The 18,760-nt window shown below is 42.2% G+C and overlaps 1 protein-coding gene across 2 annotated transcripts in view; it reads left to right on the forward strand.

Annotated features, from left to right (window-relative positions):
• Positions 1-18,760, forward strand: part of CYYR1 (cysteine and tyrosine rich 1) — a 167,755-nt gene that overhangs the window by 57,087 nt on the left and 91,908 nt on the right. For both annotated transcript variants that reach the window (XM_075133314.1, XM_075133311.1), the window contains exon 3: positions 17,271-17,428. In XM_075133314.1, coding sequence (XP_074989415.1) covers positions 17,271-17,428 — 158 coding nt within the window. The remainder of the gene's footprint in view (positions 1-17,270; positions 17,429-18,760) is intronic.

Raw genomic sequence — 18,760 nt, forward strand, 5'->3', positions numbered from 1 at the left:
GCTATATCATGAGACACTGAGACATATGTCTCAAGTAGCTATCTTGGAGTGTGACATTTAAAATAAAATGGCCCTATGGGGGTACGCCACAGTGAAAACCACATCAATATGTGGTCTTGCAGTTACAGATGGTTTTGCTTTTGAATATTTTGTAAGCCATATTATTATAGTATTCAGTCACTTCCTTCACATTACTATAAAAATCATGAAAAGTGTACATTAGTAATAGGCTATGAAACAAAGGCAATACTTAAAGCCTCAAGGAGAATTTTTTAAAAAAAATTCTGTTTACAGACCATTCTGGCAATATATCTCAATTTTTCAGTATTTCTGTTTTTTATTACTAGGGTCATTTGCATAGAAATGAGCTTTTCTGGCTTGTGGATATCATCGTTTTGCAAAGTAGTAATGTTCCAGTACTGTTACAAAAGCCTAATTTAGTAAAGCTTGTAGTATAAGAAGGAACACACCTAAGAGTGAGGAATATTTTTTGATTCCAGATTGTTTTTAAATGATTGAGTGTAATGGTGAGAGTTTGGGAGCATCTTCTTCCACTGAGAATCTGGGTGTTGTGCATTCTTTTGAGAGGTTATCGCAGAATGTTTTTATAATATAATTTTAAGGCAGCCTAGTAGTACCAAAGTCCTGCATGATATGGGAACATGAGGCAAAGGAACATTTTAGTTGCATAAGATGTAATGGATGAAAACTCAGGCCCTGATTCAGCAAATCACTTAAGCACTTGAGTAGTTCTGTCGACTTCAGTGGGAATACTCATATCCTTAAAGTTAAATATCTGCTAAACACTTCGCTGAATTGGGACCCCACTGAGGTTACATACCTCTTCCCTTACAATCTTTAGGGAAAATCCTTCGCGTCTTACATGCATGAGTAAGGTGTGCTGGTTTTATCCCTGCATCTGTGCCTATCAGTGGCAAAGAAAACAAGACTATGATAGGTGTCATGTATCAGAAGGGTAGCCATGTTAGTTTGGATCTGTAAAAGCAGCAAAGAGACTATAGACTAACAGACATATTGGAGCATAAGCTTTTGTGGGCGAATAACCACTTCGTCCGATGCCGACGAAGACTTTTGAAGTCTATGATAAAAATTGTGGAGAAATGTATCTAGTAGTAATGGGCCAAATTCTGGCCAGCCCCTATGTGGATGTGCAAAGGGGAAGTGGGATACAAGGAGCTCATCCCACACACTGTATAGGAACTGGCCAGAATTGATAGTGCGTAGTACTTCCTCCCTCCTTGCACCCCATTGGACATAGATGCCTGAAAAGGGGAAGGAAGGGACTGGGTCATGTTTCCACCCTTACTCCATGCTGGCCAGGGTATACTCTGTTATTTATAAGGTGGTGCAGTGGGCACATCAATGTGTGTTCTCTGGGACTCCTTAAGAGGAATTCTGGCTAATTCATTCATAATTTACCCTTCCTCAGTACCTCAAACATTCCTTCAGGTGAAAGAAGAATCTAGCTCTGTATTATTTAAATTATCTTGTTCACAGGTTTTTACAATTCACTGACCCCTTCTGCATCCTCAACACCATCACCTTCTTTAGGTAAAATGACCTTAATTATTGCACTTTCTGGAACATACAAGAAAAACAAAACAAAGTCGTCCCCCCCTCCGTCCCCCGCAAAAAAAACCTTTGCAAACAGAAATTTCCTGTTTAATCCTCCATAATCTATTTCTTTAGAAATGTAAATTGATTCCTATCACCAATCACTTCCATGCTTAATAAATATAATTTACACATCTGATATTACAGCCATGTTTAACCTGTGCTTGTCTAATCACCTTAATCAGAGTTTGCTGATGATCTCTGCTTATTACATTACACAATAGGGCTCCAATCTTGAGAAGATATATGCACGTGGTTAAAGTTATGCATATATATATATATATATATAGGTATATATAGATAGATAGATAGATAGATATAGGTAGATAGATAGATAGGTAGATATAGGTATTTGCAGGATCAGGGCCTTGGAAGATAGTCCTGCTTCTCTTGAAGTCATTGGCAGAACTCCCATTGCCTTCAGTGGAACAGAAGTGGATCCTGCCCTTCTTACAACTCACAAAAGACATGAGAGTTGTCGCCGGGGGGCTCATGCAGCTTCTGGGAGGAGAAAAGGTAAAGAAAGTAAACAATGTTGTAAATTTGACAAGGAAAAGAATGCTGAAGAGATTCACCTTGAAGTTAGCAGCTGAAAGATTCAAAGCCCATTTTATTATTTATTAGTAAGAGGGCTACATTTTAAAGTACATTAGAAAAAAGAGAAGAAAACATTTTTATTTTGTGTTTTTCCCCCACTCTGCTACAGAATTGAATTTTCAGTGTCCTATTTTTATTGGAAGATTTGGAAAAAAGTCTAGGCCAGATCATTCAAAGTCCAGATAGAATTATTCAGACTTACAAAATACAATACCAGATAGTGTTGCCTTTTTAAAAGATATTTCACTGTTGTTTTATTCCTCTGACAATGTTCATAAAGATATAATTTTCTTTTTAAAAAATGAGGGTGTAAATGATTAATGAAGTTGGGCCTTTAATTTTCCACTATGGGTTCCAGGAGATAATTCTGATCATTTAGTTTCTAAAAAATACATCTGTTTCATTTTTACTTTCTTTTCCAGCTTTCCTAAAGACAATAAAATCTTCCTCTTTGAATTGGAATTTAATAAATCTTAACTGTATTTCTTGGGCATGACTTAAGTTCTGAGAATGAAATGTTACAAAAATAAAGTCTAAAGCTTTTTTTCCTACTCTGTAAAAATAGTGTTGCATTTGTGTTTTAATTTGAGAGATTTCTGTTTGGGTATCACACATTCTTTTATTTTGCCATTATGTGTGCTTTTTTGCCTCACACAAAAAAAGGATAAAAGAGAGACTTTTCTTAAGGGGTGAAATTCACCCTTCCCTGAATAAAGCAAGGGTTAATCATCCATAGGCCTGGTCCAAAGCCCACTAAAGTCAGTTGAAAGAGTCCCATTGACTTTAGTGGTCTTTGGATTAGATTGTATGTGTGGTGCATTTTGCAGGGATTGGAGGAGGTGGAGTGTACTCCATCAGCTCAGTTGGCTAGCTGTGGGAACTATAAGCTGGAGTAGTGACCACAGCCTCCATGCAAATGGGTTCAGTCAGAGTCGATACGGGCCTTGTCTATGCTACGGGACTAAGTCGACCTAAATTACACTACTCCAGCTAGGTAAATAATGTAGCTGTAGTCAACATAGTTTAGGTCAACTTACTGCGGTGTCTATACTGTGATGGATTGATGGGAGACACTGTCCCGTCGACTTACCTTACTCTACTCATTCTGGTGGAGTATCGGAGTCGACTGGAGAGCGCTCTGCAGTCAATATAGCAGGTCTTCACTAGACCCGTTAAGTTGGCCCCCACTGCATCGATCGCAGCAGCAGCGATCCCTGGTAAGTGCAGACATGGCCGCAGACTATCCTTCAGCAGTACACAATGGATGTGCCTCTACCTGTTCCAAGATCGCCTCCTCCTGCAGAGGTACCATGCTGCTGAAGTGGTGCAGTGGGCCTTGCATAAGTGCTCAGTGTTGGGGGGAATTTCATCCACGGAGCCAGATCCTGCTTCCACTGAAATGAGTGACAATATTACCATTAACTCCAGTGGGTGCAGGTTCGGGACTAAAGTGCCCATCTGTTTATACTATGGTTTTCTAGGAATCTCTATCAAATTCTGGTCAGTGATACTAACATAAAAGCACTCTCTGCAAGAAAATGTACAGAGAACTAGAATTGATGTCATCAGTTGAACTCTTTTGCTCTTATTATGTCATTGCTGTGCTTTAGGTGGCCACTTGTCCTTGTGGTCCATTGATATGAACAGAATTAAAAGTTATTGTGGCTCTTCCAATGCAATGTATTTTTGGTTCTCTATCAAAAGAGGAGAGCTCTTTGTCTGAAAATGTTTGTTCCTCGAGCATTTGTTTGAGTAACTCGTTCCTTATAAGGCACCTCTCTGCAAATTGGGTTTCTTTCCTCAGAGGGCTTATCTGAATTTTTGCATTTGTTGGCTGATATTTTCTTTTGACAGCCATTAGTAGATGGCAATATAGTTCTTTCTAGTGTTTCACTAATGAAGCACTTAGAGACTGTATAATATTCAGTAGAAAAATTCTTGTATTTGAGAACAAGCCTTAGCAATTTTATATAAGCTGTTGTATCTGTTTTTCTAGAGTACTTGTGTTTCCAGACATGGCCACCATGAAGGAAAGAATGTTATTCTGTGGCCTTAGCCTTTCCAGAGCTGTGGGAGATCGTTTGAGTGAGTAGCAGTTTGAATCAATAGCACATAGTCTCACATGAAGTATGCCACATTTTGGCTTATGACTCTTTTGGTGTATTAGAGATTGCATACATATGCACATACAGCACCACTCAACTGGAGTTGTGTCTTACTGTTTTGAAGAAGTTTGATTTCCACGTCTAACTTCTGCTTTTCAAGGTACTTAACTTTTCCAGCTCAGCCAGATAGCTTTGAATTGTTGGGAATCTATTCCTTTTCATTATAATAATCACAAGCACACATTGATTTTGAGTTTTGTTCATTTATTTTGTCCTTTTGTTTTCAGTTTTTAGTTTTAATAATTCTTTCAACCACTACACTTCTCAAAGAAAAGCGACCGTGTGTTTTGACATTTAAGACTAAACAATAGCTGTTCTATCTCTAATGCACAGGGAGAGGGAGCAGGTAGTCTTCCTCTGTGTGTGTGAGTGGATGCATGTGGCAAAGAGATTTATCTAGTACTTGCAACAGTTCTCTGCAACACAGAGATTTGTAACGTTTCTGTCTGCCTCAGCACACTAGTGCAGGAAACGGCCATAAACTGGATGTTTGTGTTCCAGGGCTGAGTGAGGCATACTTGTCTATGTAGTCTCAGGCATATACTGCCACAGATGAAGCATATCTGGACCCAGTTCTCACTGTGCATCAGCAACTGCCAGGTCTCTGACCTGAGCATTATGGAAGTTTTATCGATTACACTGATAAAGTGCCACCTTCCAAGTCACTCATCCACTTAATATTCTCCCTGCAAGCTCGTGCTCCTCTGTCTCACAGGACAGTAATTAAGAGCCTAGTCTTGCCACCCCTTTAATTAGTGTTTACTCATGTGGGTAACATTGCAGATAATGATCAGAGCTATGTGTGATGTTCTCACTGAAATCTAAAATCATATAAAACTTGCCTGATTTAGGGGTTTGTTAGAAACTTGAAACATGGAACAGGTTCATTGAAAGCCTCAGGAGGACCATGAACCTCTCACATGCACCTGACCTGACCTGATTTGATTTGATTTGTTTTGGCATTGAAGCTATGGCACGTCCACTGTGGATGCAAACTTAAGTGAAATTTGGTGGGTTTTGATCTGAGGTTTTGGATTCCTCCAAATACCAAGTTCAAAAGTGTAAATGAAGGTTGCAAATTGAAAGCAAATAAATTGTTCAAACAAACCCTGTGAAGCAAAAACACAGAATCTGACATAGCTCTAGAAATGAGCTGGTGGAAATATGTGAAGCCAAATGTTTTCAGAAGCTGATGTAAATGAAATTGGTGCCAGAAACAGGACTTCAAACGTTTACCAAACAAACACTAGTCAGAACATTCTGGGAGGCACTTAAACCTACCAAACCAAGCTGATGTCAAAAGTGGGTTATTACTAGAGTTCTATAGAGTGGTAGCAATCTGTTCTCCCCACTTTTCTATGGCTGGGGGTTTGGAAGGAGCTCAGCTCTCTTCCTGGGCTGTTAGAGATGTTGCTCCGTTTTTGTTGTGCTCCCGTCTCCTTTCTTGGCTTCTGACTCAGAAGGTGCTTTTTAACAGTAGTGTGAGACCAGGAATACCAGGGACCAAAAGCAACAAAAAGAACATCATTTAAATGTCAGGTTTCAGAGTAGCAGCCGTGTTAGTCTATATTTGCAAAAAGAAAAGGAGTACTTGTGGCACCTTAGAGACTAACCAATTTATTTGAGCATAAGCTTTCGTGAGCTACAGCTCACTTCATCGGATGCATTCAGTGGAAAATACAGTGGGGATATTTATATACACAGAGAACATGAAACAATGGGTGTTATCATACACACTGTAAGGAGAGTGATCACTTAAGATGAGCTATTACCAGCAGGAGAGCAGGGAGGAGGGGGGAGAAAACCTTTTGTAGTGATAATCATTTAAATGTACGACACTGTAACCCTCCCAGCTATAGATACAGTGTCTGGGTAAGGCCTTTGAGCAAGCACAGCAATGTGGAACATTTCAAAAAGTGGAAATACCATTACAGATTCTATTTCCTTTCCACTCAGCCCCTGAAAAACTCTAATTTCATGAGATTGCAACAAGAGGAGTAGGGGGAGGGGAGTAAAGCAACTGATTAGAAAATAGAGAGAGAAAAGCCACATCAAACTAAACTGAGAGGCTGGGATTCAAATACCTTTGTAGTACCTAGCTCAAACAGGTAGGAGGGCAAAGTCAGTAATTGGAAGCCTGGGGCACTGTCCTGATCAAAATTCTTTAAGATAAAAAGTAGAAAAGCTATCATTTCTGATATTGCAGTGTTAATAGCATTTTTCTGTGTCACTTTTGTTTTAAGTTAAATGTATTGACAGTTTTTCAAATGGCAATAAAAGCATTTAATTTCTCTACTATTGGACTGATTGTCTCAGGGTTTCAATGCCATGATTTGAATCTGTTCACTTTTAAAATTCAAGACTGATCAAAATGTAGTTGCTTAGCCATTATCAAGTTATAGCCTGAAATCATTTCCTATTATGAAAAACATGCTAATTTTACTGTTCTGTTGTCGTCATCGTCCCCCCCGCCCAATTTCTTCCCTCCTCCTTATCTGCTTTATCTGACTTTCATGTTTTGTCATAAACCCACTGATGAGCTCTTCAGGACAGGGACCTTCTTCTTGGGACTTGCTCACTGACACCCTCATCCTTGACTGGAACACCTATACTGTAATACAAACTGATAATAATGTTATCCTATGTGAAATGATTTAGGGATGTCAGGTGCATTTCTGCACCAGAGTTGTCCTTGGTGGGCAGTCAGGACAGAAAGTCCAAGACTAAATGGATGTGGTTTTCAAACAACAATGACCTTTGTACCCTGGAGGTGATCCCATAGCTGAGGCATGATGTTGGGAAGCTGGAGGCATGCATGCGCTGCTGACGCTCTCTTGTTCTACTGACAGATGACTTCAGTTCCAAGGTCACTTCAGCAGTTTTCACAAGCACTAAATTCATTTCCTGTTTTGTTACAAGAAATAAAATCGACATAAAGACCTTTTCGTGTGTGTCCTGAATGCACTGAGCGGGACATCCTGCATCATCCTCTGTGGGGGCAGAGGGCAGAGTTGTAGAGGAACTGAGATGCTTCTCTATTGTTCAGTGCATGGGGAAGGGAGGGAGCACACATCCCCTTCATGGTGTGTTTCAAGCATCCCGGGGGCTCGCTGTTGTCAGGTGAGAGGACTTTGGAACAGGCTAGAGGATCCACAACTATACAAATCATTTGGCCCTTTCTCCTTATGTGGGGTGGGCACCTGTATCTTACAGACTTCTCCAGTGTAGCTTATTTGGAGCACTCTGTTGCCACTCTGTAGCATTCCATTCTTATAACCCCCGGCGGAGTTCTCCACTGCCCAGACAAACTACTCAGGCTATGTGCCAGGAAGAGGAGTGTGCGGATGTGCATAAAGGAAGTAAGCACACTGTGTTCACATGTTTCTGGAAAGATAACTTGTCTGAAAAGTCCATCCAAGGATTACACTGAAACCAGAACAGACTGTAATTATGTATCCTTTTATGTTGCAGTGTATGTGATTTCCTCTCAGGTCCTTTAAATATGCCCTGGCTATACTTCACTGGACGTGCAACTTTGTAACAAACTTGTAGGCTGTAACTTACTGTTCACGCATCGAAAATATTAAAAGACAAAAGATATTCTTCTTAATCCCATGTAGTGTTATGTGTGTCTTGAGCTGCCAGCAGAGAAGGGGGAATGAAGGTTAGGGTTTGCAGTGTATGCCCAAAGGGCTGTACTTTTTGCTTTTTCACAGTGCTTATACTTCTCAAGGCACTTTGTGGGCTGAATTGTTAAAAAAAAGTAACTCTCCTTGTGAGTATCAAAGAGGGAAAAATCAATTTGGATGGAATCAAACATCAGCAACATATTTAGATACACGATCTGATCTCAGTAAAACAGAATTAATGAAGTAACAGTTGAAATTCTAAAGTAGCTGTTGGTGTACTAAAGATTGATTAGCGTGCAGATCTTTAAATTAGTAATTGCTTGTTGAAAAATAATATTACCTTCAGGTGCTTGCTTTGGGAATTTTAGTTTAAAAAAGGAATTCCATGTATAGAGTACCAGCTGGACTGGGCGCTAGCCCTAATTCTGAGTTGCTCTGATTCTGTACTGGGCACAGAAATGAAGAAGGGGCAAAAGTGACTTTAAGCCATTTTTGCATTCCCTCTATTCTCAGAGCCACAAGGGGGATTGCCAGACACTTGGAGTAAATTAGAGCGGCCTCAGGGGTACTCTCATTTATCCTTATACACTCTATAGTCCCTTAGTAGCCATGGACAGCCAAGAAGAATAGCCAGAATGTGCTGTCCAATGCCCACCTGGGGTTGGGTGGACATAGTACCATTCTACCAGTTCTGTGCTGAATGGGGAACTCTCTTATACAGGGGATATATCCTGTGTACTGTTTTTACCCAGTTCCAGTGGGGAAAAGAGACTCCTATATATACAAATTATGTTTTAAAATATAAAAATAAGGAAGTGAGTAGGAGTTTTGCCTAAGTAAAGACTGCAGAATAAGGCCTTAAAGGCAAAACCAGTCCTACTTCAGTTACTATTCTCTATGCCACTTATTTCATTAAACAGTGGGTACTAGCTAGCCAAAGAATTTCACTGAGTACTAGGTTTGGCAGTTTTCTGACTATATGCAGCCCAGGTTACACAGGCTTCTATTAAGGTGTTCCAGGGTTATGGTCACGTTGTGGTGGAAAGTCTGCCCAAAAGCAACAAGCCTTAGGAAGCCAGAGGATGTACTGAATCAATCAGTCTAATGTAAGCTTTGCCAATGGAACTCCTATAGTGTTCCAGCCATAAATTAAATCTTCCCTCCCTGGGAAAATCCCTGCAGGAGAGTAATAGTAGAGAAGTCTGCCTTCCATGGGGAGGTAAATCCCCTTCAGGTACAGCTTCCCCTGCTAGGATGGAGGGTGGGGGTGCACTTTCAACACCCACAGTCCAGAAGACATGAATCTGCCCTCTGTGTGTGAGGAAAAAGTGTACATGAGCCTGCAGACCTTACATGCATGTTAGTCCCACTAAATTCAGTGGAAGTTCTGCCAGTATAAACACAGCAAAATCAGACCTAATTAAAGGTCCAAAGAGTTCATTTTTCAAACATACCATATGCTGGAACAGAGGCTCAGAATATTATTTTTTATAATAGTATCTCAGAGAATGACTTTTTTTAATCCTGTAGCTTCATTTTTGAACACACTAGGGAAAATCCTTTAAAAGATATATTAGTACTATTACAAAATTTGTGTTACATGTACCATTATTGATGTACAGTATTTACAAAAATTCAAAGCCAGAAAACCACTCGTACCAACAACTGGCAACAAATTAACTGGAGAACTAAAAAAGTACAGAAAATTGAGACTTCATAGATCAGATGCATAAAGTGAGGATTGTGAAAAGAGTACCCCTTACTGTACTGAAACATAGTAAAATACAATGAGGATAAGGCCGTCTTATGTCTTTTAAGAACAATATTTCTTGCACCCTGTTAAGCTGGATTTCTGTAAATTTCCCAGAGTAAACTACCCCAATATAAGGAGTTTTATGCTGGTATAACTTTGTCCATACTAGAGGCTTGTACTACTTTAACTATATATTGTGTTCTAAACTGATATAACCATGTGTGTCACATCCTGACCTGACCCTTTAAGAGTAGTGGGCTCAGCCCACCTCCACAGGTGAAGGGAATAAGTCCAGGTGGCACTGGACGAGAGCATGTGAGTCAGAAGCAGGCCTGCTGGGAAATATAAGGGCAGCCTGAGGTCAGGGAAAGATTTAAAGGAGCCAAGATGGCTGAATGAGCTGCTCAACATTGAAAGCCCTTTCTTAGCTCTCAGGTAGACTGGTAAGTGCAATTCTGCAGAGAGCAGCAGCTGGCTAGGAAGGTTAGAGTGCCAGGAGCAAGCCTTCTGGAGCAAAATCTCAGCAGGGACAGGACTCAGAATTGTGCACTAAGGGCTGTGGGACAGCTGGGAAGACTGGGTGGAATTCCTTGTATTTTCTTTTGAACTTTGCATCAATAAACCACCACTCCACCTCCCTTCCACCTGCCCCTGTTGTGGGGGTGGGGTGTTTGATGCATGAAATCCTATATTGAGTCATTGGGGAGTCCAAGAGGCAGAAAGTGAGGCAGCAAATAGCTGAAGCCAGACTGGCTTAGTCCCTGCTGCATAGAGGTAGAAAAACTCTTTGTAGATAAGCTCTTTAAATTTCAGGAAAACCTCTACATTGTTTCGTATGTTAAGGTAGGGAGGGGTGTTCAACAGGCACAATTACTCGGCAGCCAATCTAAGCTATGGATCATGTGCATTTTATGCTTCAGAGGCACACATGCCACAGTGCAAAGTAGATGTCACTGGAACTATAGTATTTGTTTCATTAATCAAGGTTGAAATTCACTTCATTTGCATAAATCCCAAATTATCAAGTTTTGCAGGGGAAGGAAGTCAAGTAGGTGAAATCTACCCCCATCGGTATAGGATTAGGATGTGGGTCTGTAATACAGTCACTGTCCTGTCCTCAGTAGTCACTACTCTAGCCCATGAGTTAGAGCAGTGGTGCCCAAACTTTTCCAGTCGTGCTCCCCTTACCATTCTGAGAATTTGGTGCACCCTCCGTCCAGCCGCCTGGTTCTGAAGGCCAGCACCAGCGCAGACATGAGGGTGGCAGAACCCTGGCCAGCAGCTGCTGCTCTCTAGCTGCCCAGCAATGAAGGCAGCGCCGCCGCCAGTAACAGTGCGGTAGTAATGTGGGACAATGCTGTTGGTGGTGGTGGCGCTGTCTTCAGCATTGGGCAGCCAGAGCGTGGTAGCTGCTGGCTGGAACATTCATGTTGTTTGCAAGGTGGGAGGACTATTTTTTTTTTTTTTAATCCCACTCCTGTTAATTTGCCAGCGGGTCCCAGTTTCTTCATGCCCCTCCCCCGAGAGCCTCTTGTGCCCTTCCCCCCGTTTGCGCACCAGTGAGTTAGAGTAGTAGCTGCTGCCCCTCTGCCATTTGTGCAGGGCATTAAGGCCATTGCATTCACATAGCAGCCAGTTCTGTGGCCATTCTCCCTCTCATCCACCCATCACCACCCTCTGTGACAGCCTATGTCGGGTGGTTTGAGAGACCTCCTATGTGGTGAATGTGAGATTCAGAGGCTTCTTGGATCACCATTTACTGGCAGCCTCCCTGTGCAGCCCAGCAGAAGATCTGAAGAGATTCTGTGGGCCTGGCACCAGCAGAAATGTTGACTGGTAAAATAGAAATGTGGTGTTAGTGATGGGGAAGGAAACTTGTCTTTTGAATATTTTATTGTTACCCTGAGGATGTCCCTTGGAATTTCATTTTTTTTACAAACAAAATCTTTTCTTCTCCCCCTTTACATTTCTTTATACTCTTTTTTTCTGTCGCTATTTCTATAGCTATATTTTTTTTTCCTCCAGGCACATCTTTTCTATGAAGGACCTTGCATAAGCTTTCCTTTAAACTGTTGTACTTCAAAGTTTTCTCTTTCCTTCAACCCTTCCTAGTTGCTATGTGATTCTGCTGTGCAGTTTCTAGGTCTTCCTTTCCTTGACTGTCCTTTTTCTCTAAAGACACTCCCCCTTGAAGAAACTTGCAGTGGTGATAGCATGAAAAATATTATCTCTATCCTCTTAGGTACTGAGTGAAAGAGAGAGAAAGAGCATGCATTTTATAATATAAAAGGAGATAAATTTCTTTATAGGGTATTTAATTGAACAGGAACATGAAAATAGCATTGAAAAAGATTTGGCCATGTCAGAAGGGTAAATAAGTATATTTATGATTTTGCTTCATACATTCTAGCCATACCAAAGGTTATCCACAAAGTGAACAAGTATTTATTTTCACATCATATCCACAGAACAGTCATTCCAACACTCTAGTCATGTCAGGACTTGATTCTGAGAGGTTTAGCCTTTTGGAGCTTGATTTTCAGAAGTGCAGAGCACTCAGAGCTCCAGCTGAAGTCAGTGGGAGCTGTGGGTGCCCAGCACCTCTTAATAGCATATTCTTACTGTTCAGCTGATTAGCAGATAGCACTTTAATGCTGTAACACTCTCTTCAAAATCCTCTTAATCTTTTTTTACAAATGAAGTACTTGGCTCACATATCAGTGTAAAATGCATGACCCTTGGGTCTGATCCAGCGGGCTTTACATCAGCCCCTACTTGAACAGAGAAGCCATTTGAGGGTAGGCAGCTCTTTCTCCATGTCTCATGTTGTCACTAGCAAACTGTCTAAAAGCTAGTCTCTAAACACCACTTTAATGCAAAATCTGACTTCATAAATAGAAACAAAAATGTTTAGCTATCTAGGCAATTTTTTGTGACTCATTACCTTAGTATCTAAGGCTGGGTCTCAGCTTAAAAATTTAGCTGGCAGGGCTATGTTGTTCTTTCAGGTTTTTGATGACATAGCTTTTTGATGACTGGTAAAAGTCCTAGCAGTACTAGCAAAGTACTTTTGGTATAGCTTAGCTTTCTCCCTGAACCAGTGTAACCTATGTTTGCAAAAGCACTTTTTCTTTTTCTTTTTTTTTTCCAAGTATAACTGTATCTACATTAAGAGGGTTTTCCTGGCATAGCTATACTGGCAAACTTTTACATGTAGACAAGGCCTAGGTACCAGTGTAGTATTTGAGCACTAATAGTATTTGCTCCTCATCCAGGTATTTGGACATATTTTGCCTCATTTACATTGAGTAGTACCTTACTCCATGAATAGTCCCATTGATTTCAAGTCTACTCATGTTGTAAAGTATTAACTTGGCATAAGGAGTGCAGAATCTGGCCCCACTGTATTTATATTGTTGCATTTTTAGGTCAGTCACTGTTTCCAGAGAAGTGGATGGTGCTGTTTGGTTTTGAGATTGGCTGTTTGAGGGGGAGGGAAAGTGGGGTTGGAGGGTAGGGTTGGCCTTCATTCTTTTAACTGTGGTTTGGATTCCCCTCAGTTTGTAGGCTGTACTAATGGAAAAATAGTGAATTGTTTTAATCTCAGAGTTTGAGTGAATGAGTGTGGCAGAGCAGATTTGCATATTTGGAACTTTACTGTCGCACAGTTAATGTGGGAGACCTACTTTATGTGTACAAAAGAAAAATAAAACACTAAAATTATAGCCAGCAGTCCAGGGATGTTTGGTTTCAGATTCTGTTTCTTCCACTAAGGAGATAGTTTAAGCACAACAACTTTCTGTATGATTTTCTGATATTGCACTCTAGGGAAAGGTCACAATGATTCATCCATTTAATGGAAGCATTCACAGTACTGATATGGTTTATAATAAATGGAGCTTTCATTATGCCTTTGGTTTTTGTTTTGTCTTATTTTTTGGTAGTGTCATAAGAAGACTCTTTGGAAATGAAAGAATATCTCACTAAAGTCTTTTCAGAATTTTAAATGTTTTTTTTTTTTTAATGTGCCCGTTGTTCCAAAAGTGGCTAACCTGGTCCCAGAGAGAACTGGATGAACTTGACAACTGGAAGATCTCAGTCACATAGTCTAATGCTGCAATGTTCTGTTATGTTACAAATAAGGGGCTTCCCATGTCTCACATTTCTAGGCTTGGTTCTAAGTGTGGAACACTTAAAGCCTGTTGGTCTAACCCTTAGGGTTCACCAATAAAAGGATTTAAGCACTTTTAGACACCTAAATCAAACATGTAAACCCTCAGAACCCCTGCACAGCTGCTGCATAACCCTGTAGATGCACGAAGTCCTTAGGAGTCTGTTTCCACCAGTAAAGTCCTCTACATTTCTGTTGGTGGGCATGCCCACAGCCATCTAATTCCTGACACCACTGAGCTGCTTAGCACCTAAGCCCTGGCAGGATTCTCAAACTAGGCAATTCCCTGCCTATCTCAGCTGCAGGGCCTGCTCTGACACAAGTTCCTGGGGGCTATCTACAGGATTGGGCCCCCTACAGAAAAGGAGGAGTTGCCTCTGTGCCCATTATGCCCAGTAGTCCAGTTGTTAGAGCATGAAACTGAGGTTTAAATCCCCATTCTGAGTAATTCAGAACAGGTAATTGAACCCAGGGTCTCTCGCATCCCAGGTGAGTGCCCTTATTTTAGTGTTTTATCAAATACTTCACATATGCATTGGGCTCGTGAGAATGACTCTGTAGCCCAGGGGTTAGGGCACTGTCCTGGGAGACCATGGTTCTAGTCTCTGCTCTAATAACAATACAAATTGCATAAAAAACGTATAATAGCTTCAACAGGAGAGACTGAGACCCACCCCAGAATAGCCCATTGTTTGCTAGCTATGGCACACCTGCAATGTGAGTGGGGACTTGAATCTGGGTCTCCCACATCCTGAGCAAGAACTCTCAACCAGAGGTGGGCAAACTACAGCCCGTGGGCCACATCCGGCCTGCGGGACCATCCTACCTGACCCTTAAGCTCCCGGCTGGGGAAGCTAGCCCCCACCTCCTCCCCCGCTGTCCCCCCTTCCGCACAGGAACGCCACCGCGTGTCTAGCACAGCTGGCTCTGGCAGGGCTGCAGGCTCCTGCTGCTCTGAGCTGCATGGTGTGGGGGTTGGATAAGGGGCAGGAGGGCCCAAGGGGGCAGTTGGGGACAGGGGGTGGTTGGATGGGGCAGAGGTTCTGGGGTGGGGCAGTCAGGGGACGGGGAACAGGGAGCAGTTGGATGGGGCAGACGGCAGACAGGGAACAGGGCGGGTTTGGATAGGGGATGGGGTCCCGGCAGGGCTGGCTCCAGGCACCAGCGAAGGAAGCAGGTGCCTGGGGTGGCCAATAGAAAGGGGCGGCACGTCCACATCTTTGGCGGCGGGTCCTTCACTCCCTCTCTCCCTCTTCAGCAGCGGGTCCTGCTTCTTTTTTTTTTTTCTTTGCCACTTGCGGCGGCAAAAAAGCTGGAGCCGGCCCTGGGTCCCAGGGGACCTGTCAGGGGGCAGGGGTGTGGAGAGCGGTCCAGGCAGTCAGGGGACAGGGAGCGGGGGGGGTTGAATAGGGGGTGGGATCCTGGGAGGGGGCAGTCTGGGGACAAGGAGCGGGGGGGGTTGGATGGGTCAGGGGTTTTGAGGGGGCAGTCAGGGGGCGGGAAGTGGGGGGGCAGATGGGGGCAGGGGCCAGGTTGTTTGTGGAGGCACAGCCCTCCCTCCCCAGCCCCCCATACAGTTTCGCAACTCCAATGTGGCCCTCGGGCCAAAAAGTTTGCCCACCCCTGCTCTAAATGCTGGGCTATAAGGAGGTGCCACCACTGTTTTTTCTGAGAAAGGGCTGGCTTAGGTGCTTACCATCAGGAGAGGGTTCACATCTGTTATTCCTGAGGGGAGTCAGGCATCTAACTCCCTTTGAGGGCATAAGCATTTCCTTCTGGCTAGCCTAGGCTCTTCAGTGTGATGGCCTCTGTGAATCCCATTCTTAGGCACCTGAGTCTTCCCCTTCACTGTATAAAGAGCCTGGATGCCTCACTCGGGGCTGATGATTCCCTTGGGCACAAAACACTGAGCCTAAGTCCCTTTTGTGGATCTAGAGAGGCCCCTGGACCCATATTTAGACACCTGAATAAATGGTCTGATTTTCAGAAGTGTTAGGCTCTTGCGGTTACCATTGACTTCCACTGAAGCGGCTGGGCACTCACTGTTTTAAAATGCATTCCAGGGCTGACACTTGTATATGAAAACCAACACATTATAAACCCTGTTTTATTTATAACTTTCAGGTTTTCGCAATGCTTTCTTTATTCTATTGTAGCTTATTTGTTATTGAACAAAGTATCAAATTAGAAGACATAAAACATACGTAACAGTATCTACAAGGTTGCTATCTAGAATCCTGCTTTGAAAGTAAAATGATGCACAGAATACAAATATTCAGTAAACCATGTTTTCTCTTTATAAAAGTCACGACTATCAATACTATCTCACACACTGTGCATGCTTCACTGACTGCACAGATTTCAGAGTAACAGCCGTGTTAGTCTGTATTCGCAAAAAGAAAAGGAGCACTTGTGGCACCTTAGAGACTAACCAATTTATTTGAGCATAAGCTTTCGTGAGCTACAGCTCACTTCATCAGATGCACTGACCGAGCCTAGGGTGTATCATAAGGGCTAATTTTGGTCCTCAATATCAGGAGCTCTTTATGTATATCTAAAAGAAAAATTTTGACCCAAAGTGTAAGTGCAACAGGGCTTCCTTCTTCCAAATGGTTTGGAACTACAGTCTGATTAATCACTTTGGGGAAAAGGTAACTGGAGTAAATTGAGCCCCTATAACTGTTGTGTTTTGTTTTAATCATTGTGCAAGTATACATGCTGGATGCACCAGAAGATGTGGGAAAGAATGACCAAATTGAATTTGCTTCTTATTGTTCACAATAGAGAAGGTTCTCCTAAATCTGTGGGCCAAGAGTTGGATAGGTACACAATTCTGCATACTAAAAAAACTTCATGACCCAAAATATAGCAAAGACAAGAACAATACAAATGGAAACATACCATGCAAGCAGCTTGGGATGCCCTTAGAAGTACTATGGGAAACTTTACCTTTTCCTAAAGAAAAAAGAATAGTGATACCTTCTAGGGGGAAAACTGCATAATGAGGAGGAGGAGAACTTGTCCTGCACAATATTTAAAAGTCATTTATGTATGCCCTGGAATGAGACAATTTAACATATAGTAAATTGAAAGAATGACCTGGCTCAATGTTCTAGGTAACTTTGAATGAACTGTCTCATTTTGTGTGTGTGTCTGGGATCTTCATGTTTGTTTAGATGCTGTGATGGGTTGATTTATGTGGTATTTGCAATAATCAATACGCATTTTTGTTTAAAATGAGGAACACTGAAGAGGAAAGGATTTCTTTTTTTAAACTGCCTTTGACTGAAACTCACTGCATATTTCCTCTTACATTTCAGAGGCACAGCAATAGCAGGGATTGTATTTGGTATCGTATTTATAATGGGAGTGATTGCCGGTGTCACCATCTGTATCTGCATGTGCATGAAGAACAACCGTGGGACTCGAGTAGGGGTCATCAGAACTACACACATCAACACCATCAGCACCTATCCAGGTGAGGGTGCTAAGTTACTCCTTCATAAGATTGCCAAAGAATTCCATAGGACATGTTCATAATAGATCTGTATTCTTTAATCATTATGATTTCATAGCAGTGACGATTTTAGTGGAGGTTCATGGAGTCAATTTTACACACAGAAATCATGACACACACACTCCCCCACCCCACTAATGCCGCAAACCTGAGTGGTGCTGAAACCCTGGCCACCCCATTGCAACACCCAGAACAGGGAGCCAAGCCCATCCCCCCCAGGACAAGATCTCCCACTACAGGTTGAGTGTAGGCCAGGCTCACTCTCCAACACCTCCCTCCCCATCTTCAGGCCTCCCGTCCAGGCCAGGATTAGGGGTGTCGGGGTCGCAGGTCAGTGCCTCTCCTGACTACAATAAGAAGAGTTTAGTTAAGTGCAGCCATTAAATGGGGAGGTTACATCCACTCTTGGTTTATAGTAAGTAAAATAAAGCCATAAAGATGTCAACAAAGGATAGCTGTTCCCAATAACTGAGGGCATGTCTACGCTGCAATTAAAACTAGTCCATGTCAATGGACTCAGGCTCGCAGGGCTGTTTAATTGCCTGCAGCCTGAGCTGTTATACCCTTCCACCTCTCAAGATCCCATGGCCCAGGCTCCAGCCTGAGCCCAAATGTCTACACTACAATTAAACAGCCCCACGAGCCTGAGTCAGTTAGGATGGGCCAGCCATGGGAGTCCAATTGCAGTGTAGACGTACCCTAAGATACTTCAAAAACTACTCCAGAGCAGTGTAAAGTGCACCCTGCCATTCCATCAAATGTTCAAAAGTTGGGTGGGTGTGGTTTCAGTGCTTGGGGAAGGTCTATACAATGGAAAGGAAGTGTTTATCTAAATAATTTAAGAGTATCTGCATCTCAAGCTTCTGGAAACCCAACATATTGCAGATTGGCCAGATTCACAACTGCAAGGGGTTTTGGAAGAGGAAATCTCAATGTGGATCATCTTGCATAGTTCCACCCAGCTCATATCAGGGGGCAGATTTTGCTGAGCCACATCTCCCTCTGAAGGGTTTGCTGAGCTACACTCCCCACAAAGTTCATTTCCCCAGACCTTCTCTTGTAAGCTCCTTGGAGCTGAAATTGTGTCTCCTCTTGCTTCTCTGAAGCATGTATTACTCTTCTGAATGCTTAGTAAAGAATAATACATTTAATTTCAAACACATGAACATTAATATTAAAATATATACTTCATTTCCAAGTTACAAGCTACATAGTCAATCCCTAAAATACTGTGATGGCTTGCTATGGAAAATACAAATACTACTAAACTAAATATATTCTGGTTTTCCACCA

Source organism: Caretta caretta, chromosome 1, assembly GCF_965140235.1.
Source record: "Caretta caretta isolate rCarCar2 chromosome 1, rCarCar1.hap1, whole genome shotgun sequence".
NCBI lineage: Eukaryota > Metazoa > Chordata > Testudines > Cheloniidae > Caretta > Caretta caretta.